The sequence below is a fragment of the Pongo pygmaeus genome, chromosome 17 (genome assembly GCF_028885625.2).
Source record: "Pongo pygmaeus isolate AG05252 chromosome 17, NHGRI_mPonPyg2-v2.0_pri, whole genome shotgun sequence".
NCBI lineage: Eukaryota > Metazoa > Chordata > Mammalia > Primates > Hominidae > Pongo > Pongo pygmaeus.
Genome location: NC_072390.2, coordinates 54605085 through 54621935, shown reverse-complemented (window position 1 = coordinate 54621935; position 16851 = coordinate 54605085). Strand labels below are relative to the sequence as shown.

Here is a 16851-nt window from a genome sequence, read left to right as displayed (position 1 = left end):
CTATTACAGTTTGGCAATATAAGAATATTAAAGCATATTAATAACTAATAATGTGAAGATTCAAAATCGTTATTTTTAAGGGGATGGCTGTATGGTTGATCTGAGCAAAAGTCTTGGAATTAGACAGACTTAGGTTAAGATCCTGGCTGACAGACTTAGGTTAAGATCCTGGCTGAGCCATCTGTCACATGTGTTCAAGTTAGTCATCTCTGAGTCTTCAGTTTTTCATCTATAAAATGGTAATAAAATGCAACTCAAAGATTCCTATCATGATTAAATGCAATAACACCTGGAATATTGTACTTCTATAATAAATAGTAGCTCTTGCTATTATAATATCATTAGTGTAAGCAATACTTGAAGAATCAAGATCTGAGAGAAGTAAAATAATCAAGGGAAGCACATTTCCTTAGACCCCTTCCAAGAACTTTCTCTTTCGTTTTCCTTCTTTGGAAGATGTAGAAAAATCCATCTACTAGGATAAGATCTGATGGAAGAGAATGGCTCTTTGTTTTATCATCACCGTGGGTGGATTTTGATAAATGTTTGGTCAATTAGAAACTGAAATTTGTATCCTTCTTGCAGAAGTCTCCTCTCATGTCTCTTCACACAGATGCCTGCAGCACTGGGGCCTATCCAAATGGCCAGCCCCTTTTCAGTATTAGATGACCAGAAGAAAATGGAGTCAGCAACACTGCTGTCTGCCCTTAATACCTTATTTCAATAACTTCTATCAGAACAATACCATGAAATAACACATTAAGTCATTTCCTAACAACTTAACACCAAATTCAGAAATAAATTACAACAAAGGTGGAACAAAGTTGGAATTCTGGCTAGTTTATACCTGCAGTAACCATTGCAATGCACCAAAGGTATATATGTGTGTATATATATATATATATATATATATATATATATATATATATATATATATAACTGCCCCAGTAGGGTATTCTCTAATCTCAAATGGAAGAAGTTGTTTCCCAGGGTACATTTGGAAATATCTGGAGAAATTTTGATTGTCATAATGGAGGGAAGGGGATGTCACTTATATCTGGCATTAGAAGCCAACAATGTTAGTAAATATCTCACAATGCTCAGGACAACCACCCTATCACAAGAATTATTCAACTTCAAATGTCAGTGGTGCTTAGGTTGAGAAGCCCTGTTCCTAATTATGTATACACTTATCACCAATTCTTCAATATCAGGTTTGAATCTGGGACTCATTGCCACACTTCAAATCTCTTGGGTCAGTGTTTTAGTTTATTCTCACATTGCTAAAAAATTAACTGAGACTGGGTAGTTTATAAAGTAAAGAGGGTTAATTGGCTCACTGTTTCACAGGCTGTACAGGAAGCATGATGCTGGCATCTACTGGGCTTCTGGAGAGGTCTCAGGAAACATACAATCATAGTGGAAGGCAAAGGGGGAGGGAGGTATCTCACATATGAGCAGGAGCAAGAAAAGAGTTGGCTGAGGTGCTACACACTCTCTCTCTCTCTTTTTTTTTGTGGGAGGGGACAGAGTATCACTCTGTTACCCAGGCTGGAGTGCAGTGGCATGGTCTCAGCTCCCTGCAACCTCTGCCTCCTGGGTTCAAGAAATTCTCCTGCCTCAGCCTCCTGAATAGCTGGGATTAGTAACCAGACCTCATCAGAACTAATTCGCTATCACGAGAACAGCACCAAGTGGGTGGCACTGAACCACTGATGAAAAACCACCCCCTTGATTTAATCTCCTCCCACCAAGCCCAACCTCCAACACTGTGGATTACAGATGAATATGAGATTTGGGTGGGGACACAAATCCAAACCATAGCTTTCAACAAAACTTGATTTCCTTTCTTCTACAGCAGAAGGTCACATTTTCTTGTTTTTTTCTTCCTGAGTCCCCAGTCTCAGAGTGCTCCCTGGTAGTTTCTGTCTACTCGCTCTATCTCTGGGTAGAGGATGGTATCACTCATGGGCAAAGGTCAAAAATGGGGTCTCAAATTTTAGTTCAGTCCTTTTAGTAAGTGCATTAGTCCGTTCTCACACTACAGATAAAGACATATGCAAGACTGGGTAATTTATAAAGGAAGGAGGTTTAATTGATTCACAGTCCTACAGGGTTGGGGAGGTCTCAGGAAACTTACAATTATGGCAGAAGGGGAAGCAAACACATCCTTCTTCACATGGTGGCAGGAAGGAGAAGTACTGAGCAAAAGGGGGAAAAGCCCATTATAAAACAATCAGATCTCATGAGAACTCACTCACTATCACAAGAACAGCAGCACGGGGATAAACCACCCCCATGATTCAATTACCTCCCACTGGGCCCTCCCCATGAAATGTAGGGATTATGGGAACTACAATTCAAGATGATATTTGGGTGGGGACACAGCCAAACCATATCAGTAAGACTATATTATACATAAGAATCCTATAATTTTAAGGATCTAATGATAACCTTGCATTTCCAAACAGTAGATCCACAGAAGCTATGTCTTTGAGATGTTCATATTTAATGGAAAAATAAATTTCAAATATCTTACATTTGGAAAATGCTACGATGAAATTAGACAGATTTCTTTACTAAAGGAGTTTTCTGGGCTTTTAATAAGCTATTACGTCTTGATAATCCACAGTAAAAGATGCTGTATGAATCTTCCTTAAATATATTTCATCTCAAAATTAAAAAAAATAATAATCTTTCTGTACTCTTGCTCTGTAGTTTGCAACTTTGCAAATTATGACTCATCTGACTTGCTCATTTGACTGAGACCCAGAAAGTGAAAGGACCCATTCCAGCTTACGTGTCCAGGTTTTTCCAGGGAGGGGATCTGAATGTAAGAGTGTTGACTCTAATTCATTGTTCTTTACAATACATGTTAGATGACAAAAGAAGGTATTGATCTAGTGCATTCTTACCCTGCAAGCATTTCCATTTAATTGAATTTTTTCTTTAAAATATTAAGTATTCACACATTGACATATGAATAACTATAAACTGGTGTATCATATGCTGCCCTCTTCATGTATTTATTCACATAGAATATTTCAGTTTACAACTAGGTTTACAAATGTTTGTTAACATATTTATGCATGCCTAAACCAGCTGTAGTTTTGTTAAGATTTCCCTAAATATTATCAGCTGAAGAAAAATTATACTTACGTTGATGGAAACGATTTACCTAGTTCTATGAACTCTTAATATTTTACATTCATATAAGAATTCTTTGGGATTATTTTATAGTGGAATGCACCTTATTTCACTAAAATACTTACTCTCACAATTTTTTCCTATATGATGTTCTGGGTCATTAAACACAGGTTATTAGAGTCTTATCTTGGGCCCACTCAAAGCAGAACTTAAGGAATAAAGGTGAGGAAAAAGAGGGAACGAGGTAAGCAAAGAGGTGAACATTTTGATGTGATATGCTGTCATGTGGCTGCCACTCTGCAATGAGCTGCAAAGGTTTCTAGCCTTTGTTATTTCTACTTTTCTACATTTACCAACATATATTGCTTAATTTGTCAAATTTCTAATTTTTAATAAAATCTCAACATGATCCACTTTATTTCCGAACTCAACTACCAAATTCTCAAGTTTTCTCTGACCTACTGGAAGGGAATTGATTTGATCTTTTTCTGAAATTTCTAAGTGGCATATTCACATAGATCTTATTTATTTATTTGTTTATTTATTTATTTATTTTTTGAGAAAGGGTCTCGCTCCATTGCCCAGACTGGAGTGCAGTGGCACAATCTCAGCTTCCTGCAACCTCTGCCTCCTGAGCTCAAGTGATTCTCTTGCCTCAGCATTCTGAATAGCCGGGATTACAGGCATGTGCTACCACGCCCAGCTAATTTTTGTATTTTTAGTAGAAATAGGGTTTTGTCATGTTGCCCAGGCTGGTCTCAAACTACTGGCCTCAAGTGATCTGCTTACCTTGGCCTCCCAAAGTGCTGGATTACAGACATGAGCCACTGCACTCAGCCTGCATATCTCTTGAAACAGTCAGTATATTTTATAACAGGATTTTCTTTTGACCTGTGTGATAGTCCTACTAGATTATAGGAGCCCTATTTGGGCAAATATCTTCCCTTTTAAAAATCTCTGGATTGCCCACAGCACTTTCCAGAGGGTCTTGCACATTTTCCAGGAAATTTTAAACTCCATTGACATAAGGCAATTGAAGAAAATGCACACAAGAAAATGTTTTCTTTATATAAATCTTGAAAAAATTGTTGCTGAAAGCAATACGATGATGTAGTTAGAAGTACAGTATGCCTATGTTTCTAGTTTTTGCTCTGCTACTAATTAGCTAAGCAACGTTGAGAAAGACATCTTACCTTTCTAGGCCTTCATTTTCTTATCTTTAAAATGAGCTATAGTGTTTTCTGTATGAGCTACCACACAGGAATTTTCAAAAGAACAAACACTACCACATAAATACATTTTGGAGGTGGAGAGCACCATGTAATTGCAAACACTATCATGAATAGAAAATAAAAGGGTCTTTGAGTAGGCCAGTACTTTGAAAACATTTAGTCCAGTCCTCTTATGTTAGTGATGAGTATATTGGATACTAGAAGGTTACAGAACTTGTTCACAGAATTGGTTGATGCCAGAGCACAGAAAAAAACACAAGAATTAAATCACCCATTTTATTTCTTTTAAACTTCGACTTCCAGCTGTCCAGCTTACCTGATCTCTCCAGATTATTAAATTGTTTCTCTCCTCCCATCCCCAGTGCTCACTTTCTATGGCTTATGATTAGTCTCCTCTGACTTTTTGAAGAGGTCAGAGTCACTGTCGTTGGCATTTGTGTAAAATCTTCCTACCCTTCCGTGATTGTAGGCTTTTAGGTTTGACTTTAAAATGGTATCCCAGCCAGTTCCCTGGATGGCTGGTCATGCTGGGATCTTCTTTTTCTGGTCTCTCTATACTAAACCAAACTGCCTTGAAAATCACAAATGAGTATCTTGACTTTGCTTATTTGATCACCTGACTTTGCACTTTATTTGAGTAAATCTTCCAGACAGATGGTGCCACCCAGCTGTTTGGGCATTTATACAGCACAGATGACTTTTCTGCCCCACAGTCAACAACTGCCCAAGTCAGCTCATGTCCTCAGCCCTTCCCCATTCTCTGGCATATTTTTGGTGAATTATCATTCAGGTACTCCCAGAGATGGAAAATTAGTCCTTTTAATTGCGTTCTCACAATCCATGGGATTTTAAGCAGTAAAATTAAGTACAAAGTTTATCAACAAATTCTGGCCTTCTGGTTTCTAGACAGGTTATTCTGGTACATAATACTATCTTTTGTTATCAATTTTCATTAGTGTTATGATTATTATTTTGAAGAACATGAAAAATAGAAATACCTTATTCATTAACCCACAACTCAATTTGTAGTTTTCTCATTCAAGGAAAGGATGTTATATTACTTGCGTTTGAATCTCATCAGCTTATTATTTCTTTTGACAGTGAAAAAAGTCAGGAAATCCAAGCACTTTCTGTTGGCAGTAGTCAGATGAAACTCATATATACAAAATGGAATGAAAAACTGTCTGATGAGCTAGACTTGAGGCAGGAGGACAGGCATCATATATCTTATTGTTTTATTTGCCTTCCTTGGTCCTCCGATAACTATTCCCAATTTTGTTTTGCATCATCTGTTCCCCCAAAATATACTCCTTAGGCTTTTATATTTATAGGTCCTACTTTCCTTTTCATTCCTTTTATGTTCTTTTTTCCCCCTTTTCTTTCCTCCCCAATTATTCTATGGAGGTTTTTTATTGACTTTAGCCTTTGATAGCTCTATGTATTTGAAAGCAGCCATTCACCACCTCCTCTGGAGAAGTACCAATAAAGTGCAAAACCATTATCACAAAACTGTTTCTCAAAGTTTTGTCACATCCCAGACAGTTTCATGAAGATATGCTGAAAGGATTTGTTTTGTTTGTTTTTGCTTTAGGGATTGTTAAGGGCAACAGGCAGTCGTGAAAGGGATTGTAAATCATGACTTATTGTGACACATCTTATTTGTTGCGGTGGGTATTTGCTTTCTTTGGGCCAAAAATTTCAAAATTTTGTTCAAAACTATTTTTCGATGTCCCATGCCATATCAGAAAAATAGTGCATGTTTTCTTGCCTGAAATGGAGAAAACTCTCTAAATTGCTTTTAAATAATGTCCAATCTCAGGCCAATAAGCACTGTATTAAGTAGTAACAGACTGTGAAGAGACAGAGAGAGACAGAGACTCAGAGACAGAGACAGAGACAGAGATTCTAGAATATGCAAAGACAACAAATTCCAGAAGGCTATTACAAAATGGAAGCAAGAACTAAAGTCAGCCAAGGTAGATCATCTGAATACGTGGACTCTCTAAGGAATGCTCATTGTGTTAGGTCTCTTTTTAGGAAACTGTGTGGTGTTGAGATAGGCCACTGGGAGTTCTGCTTGCATGATTTTACTCTGACATGGTGGGCCGCTATTCAGGCAGTGTCAACATACTTGCAGTGATGGAAGATGTTCGGGTTTATTCTGAGTGGAAAATGATTTATTTTTGTTTGTTTGTTTGTTTATCTGTACTTTGGAAGTCCTGATTGAGGAGCCTGAAGATATCCACACTGAACATTGATCTGTGCATCAGTAAATCTAGATCTTAAGAGGAAGAGCCACACTGGAGCACAGATCTTCTACAACGTGGTCATCGTGCCCTGTGTGAGGGCCACCATGGGGTGGGCCCCAAGAACATGGTGTGAACAACAACAGCAAAAATGGTCTTGACCTCAGAGAGTTCAGGTCTACTATGATGGGAAAGAAAATATTACACAGTTCCTACCTTTCAGATGGAGCTGAAGGAGACAGAGTCAGAGGGACTTAAAACAATAGCAACAACAACAACAAAGTGACATGGAATCCATGAAAGGGGATGTGACAAATAAGCAACTTTTCAACTGTATTCGCATTTATAGAGTGTTTTAGGACGGTAAATATTGAAAGGAACATAACGAAGTAAATGAAATTAGAAATACACATTTTATTTTGTGAAAATACAATTTTTTGTCTATACTAGAAGGACTATATCAACAACAAAGATAGCTCTCCATGAGACATCATGACTCTCTAAAAGATGCTTATTGTACGGATGACGTTTTTCTAAATTTACAGATTTTTTTCACCTTTAGTGTTTATGCCTGATATACATTTTATCCTATATTATCTTGCACTTTTATCATTCATGAAACATTCAGCAAGTCTTTACTAGTTCGTTGGTGAAAGCAAAATGAATACACATTTCTCCCCATTTGGCAGACATTTTCTGAGGGTGTAAATTTAATAAAGTTATACTGAGAACTTCTTAACTACCTCCTATACACAAGATATGCACACACTGAGAGAAGGTGCAGATGTGTTAATTAGTATACATAAAAAAGTAAATAACAATTCATGGCAATCATTGTATGTAGGCAATCAGCAGGGTTTCTATTAGATTCATTATTTCTTTCATTCACTCTTCCAATTATTCATTTGAAATGTATCTTCACATTTCATTCAAAACCTAAGATTCTCTGATTGTATAATATGATGGCTTCAAATCCACTCACTCATCTAGGTTTGCCTTGAACTCTTCTTTATGATGTGTGTGTTCTCTTTCCAAACAGCCCTAAGAAAAGAGGTCAGAGGACATAATTTCTCTTTCTTCAGAGGCGTATTCTCTGAAACTCCTGGAAGCATGCTATAAAAGGAAGTAATTTTCTCTCCATATCTACTTGCTAAAAAAAAATTAGTGTATATATGCATATAAACATACAGATACATAAATACATGTATTTTCTAAATGTGGTGTCAATATCTCATCAATATTCTGTATCTCATCCTGGATTGAGTTACTTAACCCAAGGAGTCTCTTGCTAAACCACAGAATAAAGTATCACTCAGGGCATTTTGATATATCCAAATTAATGCAGCTATTTTAATGCCACCATTTTTATCCAGGGGGGTGTTTGTAGAATTTTTTTTTTATTTGGTCCCATTAAAATATGAACTCATTGCATTTCTTTGTTTTTATTTATCAGAGAGGCCACTTAAGTGAAGTCATAATTATCAGCCCATTCTTGATCCTATCTCCAACACAATTCCCATCCCTCGAGTGAGGTGGGCAAATAAATGTTTCCATTGTGCCTTCATTTGTATTTATGCTTATTTCCTGTCTATTCAAAATTCTCCATATTTTCAGTCCAAATTGCATAAGAAGCTAGTTTGGTTGGCTTATTTAATTACTATTAACCTTACTGAGTAGAGTCATTTATGGCTGAACATGCTATTGTTCATCATGGAAAGTATGGCTTGGTTACCTTTCAATAACAAAGCATCTGATTCCTGATCTAGTCAGTGGCCAGCTCTGCCTATGGGATACTTCACTACTTATTTCATAAGCATTGATTTGTGGATAATGCAGGTTCACAAAGAAATAGGTGCTAATTTACCTAAAACAGCTCCAGTTTGCATCTGCTGTTTAGCTCTCCCAGCTGTCAAACTCACCAATCCTTCCTCAAGTATTAATGTAGATATAGTGCCCTTTGTGTCATTGGTTGCTATCTTTCTATATACATAGTTTCAAGGATGCGCCTATCTAAAATGATCAAACCTAAACACAATTATTGCCTTCCAATAGGGATGCAATTCAAAGGCATCTCTGGTTACTATATCCACAGAGAATATCACAGGCTCCTTTAAATGCTGTTTGTCTTGGAATCCACAGTCTCCATATGTTGTATATTTTTCCTCTAATTCCATCATAATTCCACCCAGATGTTACCAGATCATCTATAAGCTATAGACTACATAGTAAATTGAGTTACCAATACAGTTAGTGAAGAGAGGATAATTAGAACACATGCAAACACATATGAACAATGGCAATAATAACCAGGCACAGATGAAAGCTGAAGTCCTTTTTCTACTTCACAACACTTTAGCAGTTTTTTTTTTTTTTTTTTTTTTTTGTCTCTTATTTTCTCTATGGCATATTCTTATAGTCTCTGGCTTTCACCCAGAACCCCAGTTGGCTGTAACTCTTAGTATAATGGTGTGAGACAAACCCCTGGTTGTTCAGAATCCAAGGCCTCTGTGGTCTTGCCTGTGCAATGCAGTGGTAGACTGTTTTTAACTTTTACCACTGATCATGGTCATACAAGAACCATAGCAGAGATCCCCCAAGTCTCAAATTCACCTGCTATGAAAATTCACACCTAAGATTTCTGCATAGCATGGTAGCACCTATGATCACTTGTTCCTCTAAAATTACGGAGTTTTGAGATTGTTAATGTGCAGTTTTAGTTTCCAACTTAATGAAATGTAGGTCTTTTCTCTAGGTCAAATGAGACTTCTTTTGCCTTTTATCACCGTAGAGGAGAAAAAAGTAAAGATTTTGAAATTTATCCATTAAGAATAATCATGAGAGATTAAATCCAACATCTCCAAACCACGGTATCAAGATTCAAGTGTTATTGCACGGAAAAAAAGAGATGATGTTTCAGATTGCAGACCACATCTCAGAAGACAAGTTCATCAGGAAAACCTCATGAATCCCATTTTAATAAATACACCACTTCTAGAACAGTCACTGTTGGTTGCTAATCCCAATATTCATTTTTCTATCCCAGTTTATCAAAAGTATTTAACTTGTATTCAACTACCCACTCCTCAGGGAAGCTAACAATATTATAAGTTCCTTTTTTTTTTTTTTGACCAGGTCTCACTATATTACCCAGGCTGGAGTACAGTGGTATGATCACAGCTAACTGCAACTTTGATTGCCTGAGCTGAAGGAATCCTCCTACCTCAGCGTCCCAGATAAGCTGGGACCACAGGTTTGTGCCACCACATGTGGCTTTTTAAAAATTATTATTATGATTATTTGTAGAGATGAGATCTCACTGTGTTGCCCAGGCTGGTTTCAAACTCCTGGGCTCAAGCAATCCTCTGACCTCGGCCTTCCAAAGTGCTGAGTTTACAAGTGTGAGCCACTGCGCCCAGCCTATCTCAAGTTCTATCTCAAGTGTAGGCTGGGCGCGGTGGCTCATACCTGCAATCCCAGCACTTTGGGAGGTCGAGGCAGGTGGATCATCTGAGGTCGAGACCAGCCTGGCCAACATGGTGAAACCTTGTCTCTACTAAAAATACAAAAATTAGCCGGGCGTGGTGGTGGGCGCCTATAATCCCAGTTACTCGGGACGCTGAGGCAGAAGAATCGCTTGAACCCAGGAGTCGGAGGTTGCGGTGAGTCGAGACCGCACCATTGCACTCCAGCCTGGGAGATAGAGTGAAAAAAAAAAAAAAAAAAAAAAAGGCCGGGCGCGGTGGCTCACGCCTGTAATCCCAGCACTTTGGGAAGCTGAGGCGTGCGGATCACGAGGTCAGGAGATCAAGAACATCCTGGTTAACATGGTGAAACCCTGTCTCTACTAAAAATACAAAAAATTAGCCGGGCGTGGTGGTGGGCGCCTGTAGTCCCAGCTACGCTACTCTGGAGGCCGAGGCAGGAGAATGGCGTGAACCCGGGAGGCGGGTGTTGCAGTGAGCCGAGATCAAGCCACTGCACTCCAGCCTGGGCAACAGAGTGAGACTGAGTCTCAAAAAAAAAAAAAAAAAAAAAATCCGAAAACGAAGTGTAGTAATTCCATTACACTTACCAGTAATTGGTTTAAGGGTGAGCATATAACCTAAAAGGTAGCTGTGTTGAAGAGCTTCTGGAAAACAAGAAAAAAACAAACAACCAATATATACATTAGATATTAATCACTCTGAAGAAAAGCGACAAGAAAGTGACTTCTACTTCTGCTACACGTTGGTCTGTAGCCATCAGATGTAAGTAACTTCAGCAGTCCTTTGAAAGTGAAAGGGAGGTAGGGGTTTCACTTAGAGGAAAACCTGGAGGGCAGGCCCCCAGCCCTGCATGGAAAGTGTCTGTCCTACTGGGGAATGAGCCTAAAGTATGGGAAAACTCAGAGGAAGATAAAACTAACTCTCCCTTGGAGAGTTGTAAAATGTCTCAGGGAAGATTAATTTTTCAAATGCAAATTAAATATTCGTTCATCAAGGACAAGTATGGCAGGAAAAAGTGAATCAAGTAGAAGGAATAGAATATGCAGAGGTGAAGAGGCTTAAAAGAGCATGTCAGAGTAGAGAAAATTTTTCAGTGGATTATTTAGGGGAGAATGAGTCAGAAATAAAGCTAGAAAAGTTGATCAAGACCAGATACTGGGGGTCATACTAGGAATGGCTTTAAAGGGTGTGAAATTCGAATGTAACTGATGAGGAGCAGTTGAAAGTGCTTCAAGATTATACATATTCAGATTCACTGTTAGAAAATTTCTTGAAAGAATGAATAGGACAATGTAGACTTAGGAAGCAGGGAAAACCATGAGCAGGCAGTTAAAATAGTAAAATAGGAGAAAAGTGAGGGAACTAACAGAAGAAATTGGTTTCACTTAATTAACTCTTGCCTTTTAGAAAATTTTATGCCCTGCAGCTGATAAAATACCATGTGGATTTGAAACCTGGTTTCATTTCTGTCAATTTCTATGGCAAGTCTTTTTATAAAATGCTCACAAATATTTAATGCTTTCAACCTAGGATAACTAACAACTCTAATTTTTGATGTTCTCTCTCTCTTCTTAAAGAATAGCATCAATTGTCTTTATGTTGTTTTTCCTCTTTCCTAAATTACATTGAAAACTTCTGCCAAAGGCATAAAATCATCATTCAAAAAAAAAATTCAGTCAGCCCATCTGTTGCAGAAGTGCCACCTTCCCTGAAGACTGCTAACACATTTTTTTCCCTCTCTGGCAATAAGTGTTGCTTCTAAATTGCCCAATAGAGTCTTCGAGAGAATCTCAAACTCTTCCCCCAACCTTTTTTGTCTCACTCTCTGAAACATAGGTAAGACTTAGGCTAGGTAGATGGAAAATATTTTTTCATCACATAAATATTTCTTTCACGTTTGGAATAACTTAGTCTTTTACACTCTCAAAATGTTCATTATATCTTCACTCTCCTGAGCCTTGCATGAACTTTGCCCTCTACATAGACTATACTAGTAGGCTTTGATTAGCCATAGCACATTAGGCTCAGGCAAGAGGAGTCCTGGTCCTGGACCCTGACTTTAGAGAGCACCTTTGCAACCCTCCTGTGGCATGGCAAGTGGTAGGTGTCCATGAAGCTGTACAGATGTGCTCAGTTGGAGCCTGTAGCCCTCATTTGAACAATGCTCCAGGTATCTGGGACCTTGAGATTTTCAGCCAAAACAATCCCAGCCTCATTTCCAAACCATACAGATCTCTTCACTAAGTCTTGCTTCTGAGGAAATGGCCATTGTACTCACCCTTGGGGAAGGGATGACCATAGGTTAACTGTTTACAACAGATAGAGACTGAGTTTGATGTTCGGGCTCTCAGTCTGATTTCCAGACTGCCATGCTCCTAGCACAGAAAACTGAAGAGTTAAGTAATTCTAAGTTCAACTGTATTCTTCCAGGTTTTTATAAAGGAATATTCTTTAAAGTAGGAGGATCAAATATAATTTGATAGTTTATTATCTTGGTTTTTTAAAAAAGTAAATATTTAACATATGTTATGTAGGTATCCATTTGTACTACTGCTCCAGGAATCACATGTGGTAGGAAGTAGCAAATGACGAAGTATGATTTGGTGGGTTGCAGACAACTTTCTTGTTCTAAGATGTTCCTCTATAGCTAGTTGCTACAGCTGAAATCTTACCATCATTGTTCCTTGTTCAAACATAAATTCACCTAAGGGTATCACTGCTGTGGGATTGGCATATCTAAATTCTTTCCAGATGGTAGTTTTAGAGAATATGTTTTAATATGTGGAAGATAGAAAAGCTATGAAAACAGATGATAGCTGTGTAGGTCTGCAAAAGACTCAGGGAAAACCACAGAGAAGAAGGAATGATAAAGGGAACCCACAGAGTGACTAAGAACAATGTGGTGGACTTGCAGAGATGATGGCTCCCAAAGGTGCGTCAAGTTCAGTTACATCAGATCATCATTTCTGACCTTCAGATCCCAAGTGCATTTTGCTGATGTCTTCTGTGGGCCTGGTCCAGGGCTAGTGTTTTTCTCAAATTCATAGCAAAGTGAAACAGATGGGACAGGACTACTGTACCCAATGCCATCTCTGGCACTGGCAGGTTTCACGGCCTTATGAAAACAACTCTCTGCCATGATTTTCTCTTCTCTAGGATAGAGAGAATATTTCCTGACAAATCTTATTCTTGAGGCATTTTTGTTGGTTTTACCTGTGGTTTTGTTTCTCCCTTTTATTTAGTTTTTTATTTTTTATTCTTTTTTTAAAAACTCAGTTAATAATGACTTTGAAGGGGATCCTATAAAATAAAATGTTTTGTACATAAATATATGAATAGGCTGCTAACGTTGTGTGTGTGGGTAGGAGGATGACTTTGTGTTGGACTTCTAATCATGGTAAAGGCATTGTGCAACAGGAAACACCACACTAATTGGTTGAGGTTGCTGTAACTGCTGTGGTTTAATACAAGAAGGGGGCCACCTCCATCATTTGTAAGAGAATAGTACACAGAAACAGAATTCAAATAGTTCACCAAAAGCCAAGTCCCTGAAAGTCCTCTGCCAACAAGCTGGAAGTTGGATAGAACTCTGAGGTAATGGATGGTTCCAGGACCATTAGAAAAATCAGAGTAGACTTTTGGGGTGGAATTTTCCTTTTAGTGGTTAGATACAGAATGTTACCTAGAAGGTGCAAAAACACCTAAAAGTGTGTCTTATCAAATTCAAAATTATTCTAAAATCAGATTTTTTTTTTTTTTTTTTTTTTTTTTTTTTTTTTTTTTCAGGAGATGGTGAGTTTTATTTTGTCTTGTCTGGATAGAGGTTTTGATTTGCTCTCGAATGTTCCAGGGTGGAGAGAAACTAGGAGAAAGCACAGGATGTAGAGGTCTATTCGGCATAATCTTCTCCCTCATTTTCATCTTCACCATCAACAGAGAGAGCAGCATACTTGCTTGCAGAACTGAACTTGGAAGCTGGATATTCCTCAGGTTTCTTTGGCTCAGGTGCAGATCTGGAGTCTTGATCCTTTTTGCCATCTTTCCTATCTGACTCCTTCCAGTGGTCTTTGTTCCCTCCGTCTCCTGGACCACGGCTAGAGTTCCCAGTTTGGCCTTTTGGGACATTCATCCCATCTACTTTATTTTAATCTTTCCTTGCTGGTCCTTCCTCAGAGGGTTGAGCTGGAGCTACTTTTCCCCCACCACTTGTAGGGGATTGCTGCTCTGTGTCTGAGCTCTGAGATGGAGCAAGAGGGTTAGAACTTCACTTCACCCAAGCATTCTCCTTTGGTGGAGGGGATGGCATTACCTTTAGGGGCTGATCAGGTTTGGGAGGTTTAGAAGTTGGAGAGTGGCAATCTTCCTCCTTATTGAGTGTTTCATTTTCTAGAGACTTCTCACTCTCTCTCCTTCGTGCATTTCTGCCAGATGTGGTGGAGGTCCCAGTCTGCAATGACTCACTTCCTGTCCTTGACCGTTCCCGTTCCTGAGTTTCTTCACTTCGCCAGCTTGGGTGTCTCTCCCGAGGCCGTCGTTCTAGTTTTGGCTCATCCAGCTGACGCTGCAACTTCTCTTGTTCCTTCTGTAGCCGTTCTTCTACTTCTCTTTCTCTAGCAGCTGTGTCAACGGGCTTTGCCCCTCCAAAGATAGAAGCAGCTCGAGTGGACTGGGAGGTACTAGCAGAGGAATCATCTTCCTTAGGAGTACTCCGAGGCTTTAGATTCAGTTTGGGTCTTTGGGGGGGACCTCTATCATCACGCCTATAATCATCCCGAGAGTAATCATCTCTGGAGCTCCACGACCGATCATCCCGTCTGTCATATCGGTCTTCATAGCGGTCCCCGCCTCCTCTGTAGTCATCATCCCTGCGATACCCACTGCCAAATGCTCTTCTGCCACTGCCTATCCGGGAATCATAGCCTGTATCATAGTCTCTGCTGCCTCGGTCATCATAGCGATCCCGGCCACCATATCGATCCATATCCCGGCATGGGCCATCCCGATATCCATCCCGATACCCATCCCGATACCGGTCTGAATCATAACGATCTCGATACTTGTCTCCAAAGCTATCATCACCTCTTCTAGGTGGGTAGTCATCAAAGCTGTCTGTAGCAGGACGAGCCCTCCAGTCTGTATCTGTTTTGTCAGAATCCCGATTTCTATCACGGCCAAAAGAACGATCATCCCTGTCTTTATCCTGTGCTTGATCAGCAACGTCCACTCGAATTCTCCTGTTACCTAGAGAGTCTTCATTGAGACTCAGGGCACTGAGCAGGGAATCCAGGTCCTCAAATTCCGCATAACCAAAACCTTTCAACCTCTCTGGATTGCTGGGTTCACGTGGTAAACGCACTGCACTGATATTTAATCCTCGAAAGAATTCCTTAATTGACTCTTCTGTAACATCATAGGGTAGGTTTCCTAGAAAAGCAGTGTAGGGTGGCGATTTGGGAAGACGGCTCCGGTCGATATTGGGTTCCCGAGCAGCCCGTGGAGCAGTGGGAAGGATGGAACGGTCAATTGGAGGCGCCCTATACACGTCGTCATCGTTACTGTGCCAAGTTGTTGAAACATCTCCTTCCAGGTCATCCGTTTCATCAGCCCAGCTGACTGGTTTGGAAACATAGGTGCTTCCTCCACCAGTACCCCCATCCTCAGCCAGAAAGTCTGTTAGGGAGATAGTCTTCCCCTTCTTATTCTTCTTTTTTGCTGAGGCCGCCATGTTGGGAGAGGGAAAAAGCAAATCAGATATTAATTCAAATGATTATTATAATAAAAATTATGATTGAATGTTTACTGTATACATAATGTGAGATGGCACATATTGAGGGCTTACCATATGCCAGACTTGTATTACATAAAACATTACCTCTTTTTAGTTCCACAGCAATTCCCCAAGAGTTAGGTAAAATTTTTATTCTCATGTATCAGTGAGGATCAGGCAGGAAAACAGATTCCATGACAGAGATCTTGAAATGTTTGGAGGAATTGGAGTTAGTGGTAATGCCTGAATGAGTGATAAGTGGCTGGGAAGCTGTTTGGAAAGTTGCCAGCAAAGCAAACTGTTACAGGAAAGGGTCCCGATCCAGACCCCTATCGGGTTCTTGGATCTCACACAAGAAATAATTCAGGGCAAGTCCATAGAGTAAAGTGAAACCAACTTTATTAAGAAAGTAAAGGAATAAAAGAATGGCTACTCCATAGACAGAACAGCCGTGAGAGCTGCTGGGTGCCCATTTTTATGGTTATTTCTTGATTATATGCTAAACAAGGATAGATTATTTATGCTTTTCCTTTTTAGACCCTATAGGGTAACCACCTGGTGTTGCTGTGGCATTTGTAAAATGTCATGGTGCTAATGGAAGGGTAGTAGTGAGAAGGGCCAGATGTCACTCTCGTCGCCATCTTGGTTTTGGCGGGTTGTGGCCAGCTTCTTTACTGTAACCTGTTTTATCAGCAAGGTCTTTAGGACCTGTATTTTGTGCTTACCTTCTATTTCATCCTGTGACTTAGAATGCCTTAACCATCTGGGAATGCAGCCGAGTGAGTTTCAGCCTCATTTTACCTAGCTCCTATTCAAGATGGAGTTGCTCTTGTTCACATGCCTCTGACAATACTACCAAAGACAAAGTTTGTTGTTTCAGTTCCAACCATGAGTTACATATTCAATGAAAATAAAAACAAAAACATTGAGCACCTTATATGTATCAGAGCCTCTAGAGAAGGTCAATGTGTTAG

General features: G+C 39.4%; 1 protein-coding gene across 1 annotated transcript; it reads right to left on the bottom strand.

The window, feature by feature from the left end:
* Positions 1 to 13855: 13855 nt before the first annotated feature.
* LOC129019098 (eukaryotic translation initiation factor 4B-like) lies at positions 13856 to 15847 on the bottom strand. The gene has a single exon (XM_054461364.2). The coding sequence runs from the start codon at positions 15833 to 15835 to the stop codon at positions 14375 to 14377; it is 1461 nt and encodes a 486-aa protein (XP_054317339.1). The 5' UTR covers positions 15836 to 15847; the 3' UTR covers positions 13856 to 14374.
* Between the last annotated feature and the right edge of the window lie 1004 nt (positions 15848 to 16851).

Coding starts and splice junctions, on each gene's coding strand:
- LOC129019098 (XM_054461364.2), bottom strand. CDS start 15,835: ATGGCGGCCTCAGCAAAAAAGAAGAATAAGAAGGGGAAGACTATCTCC.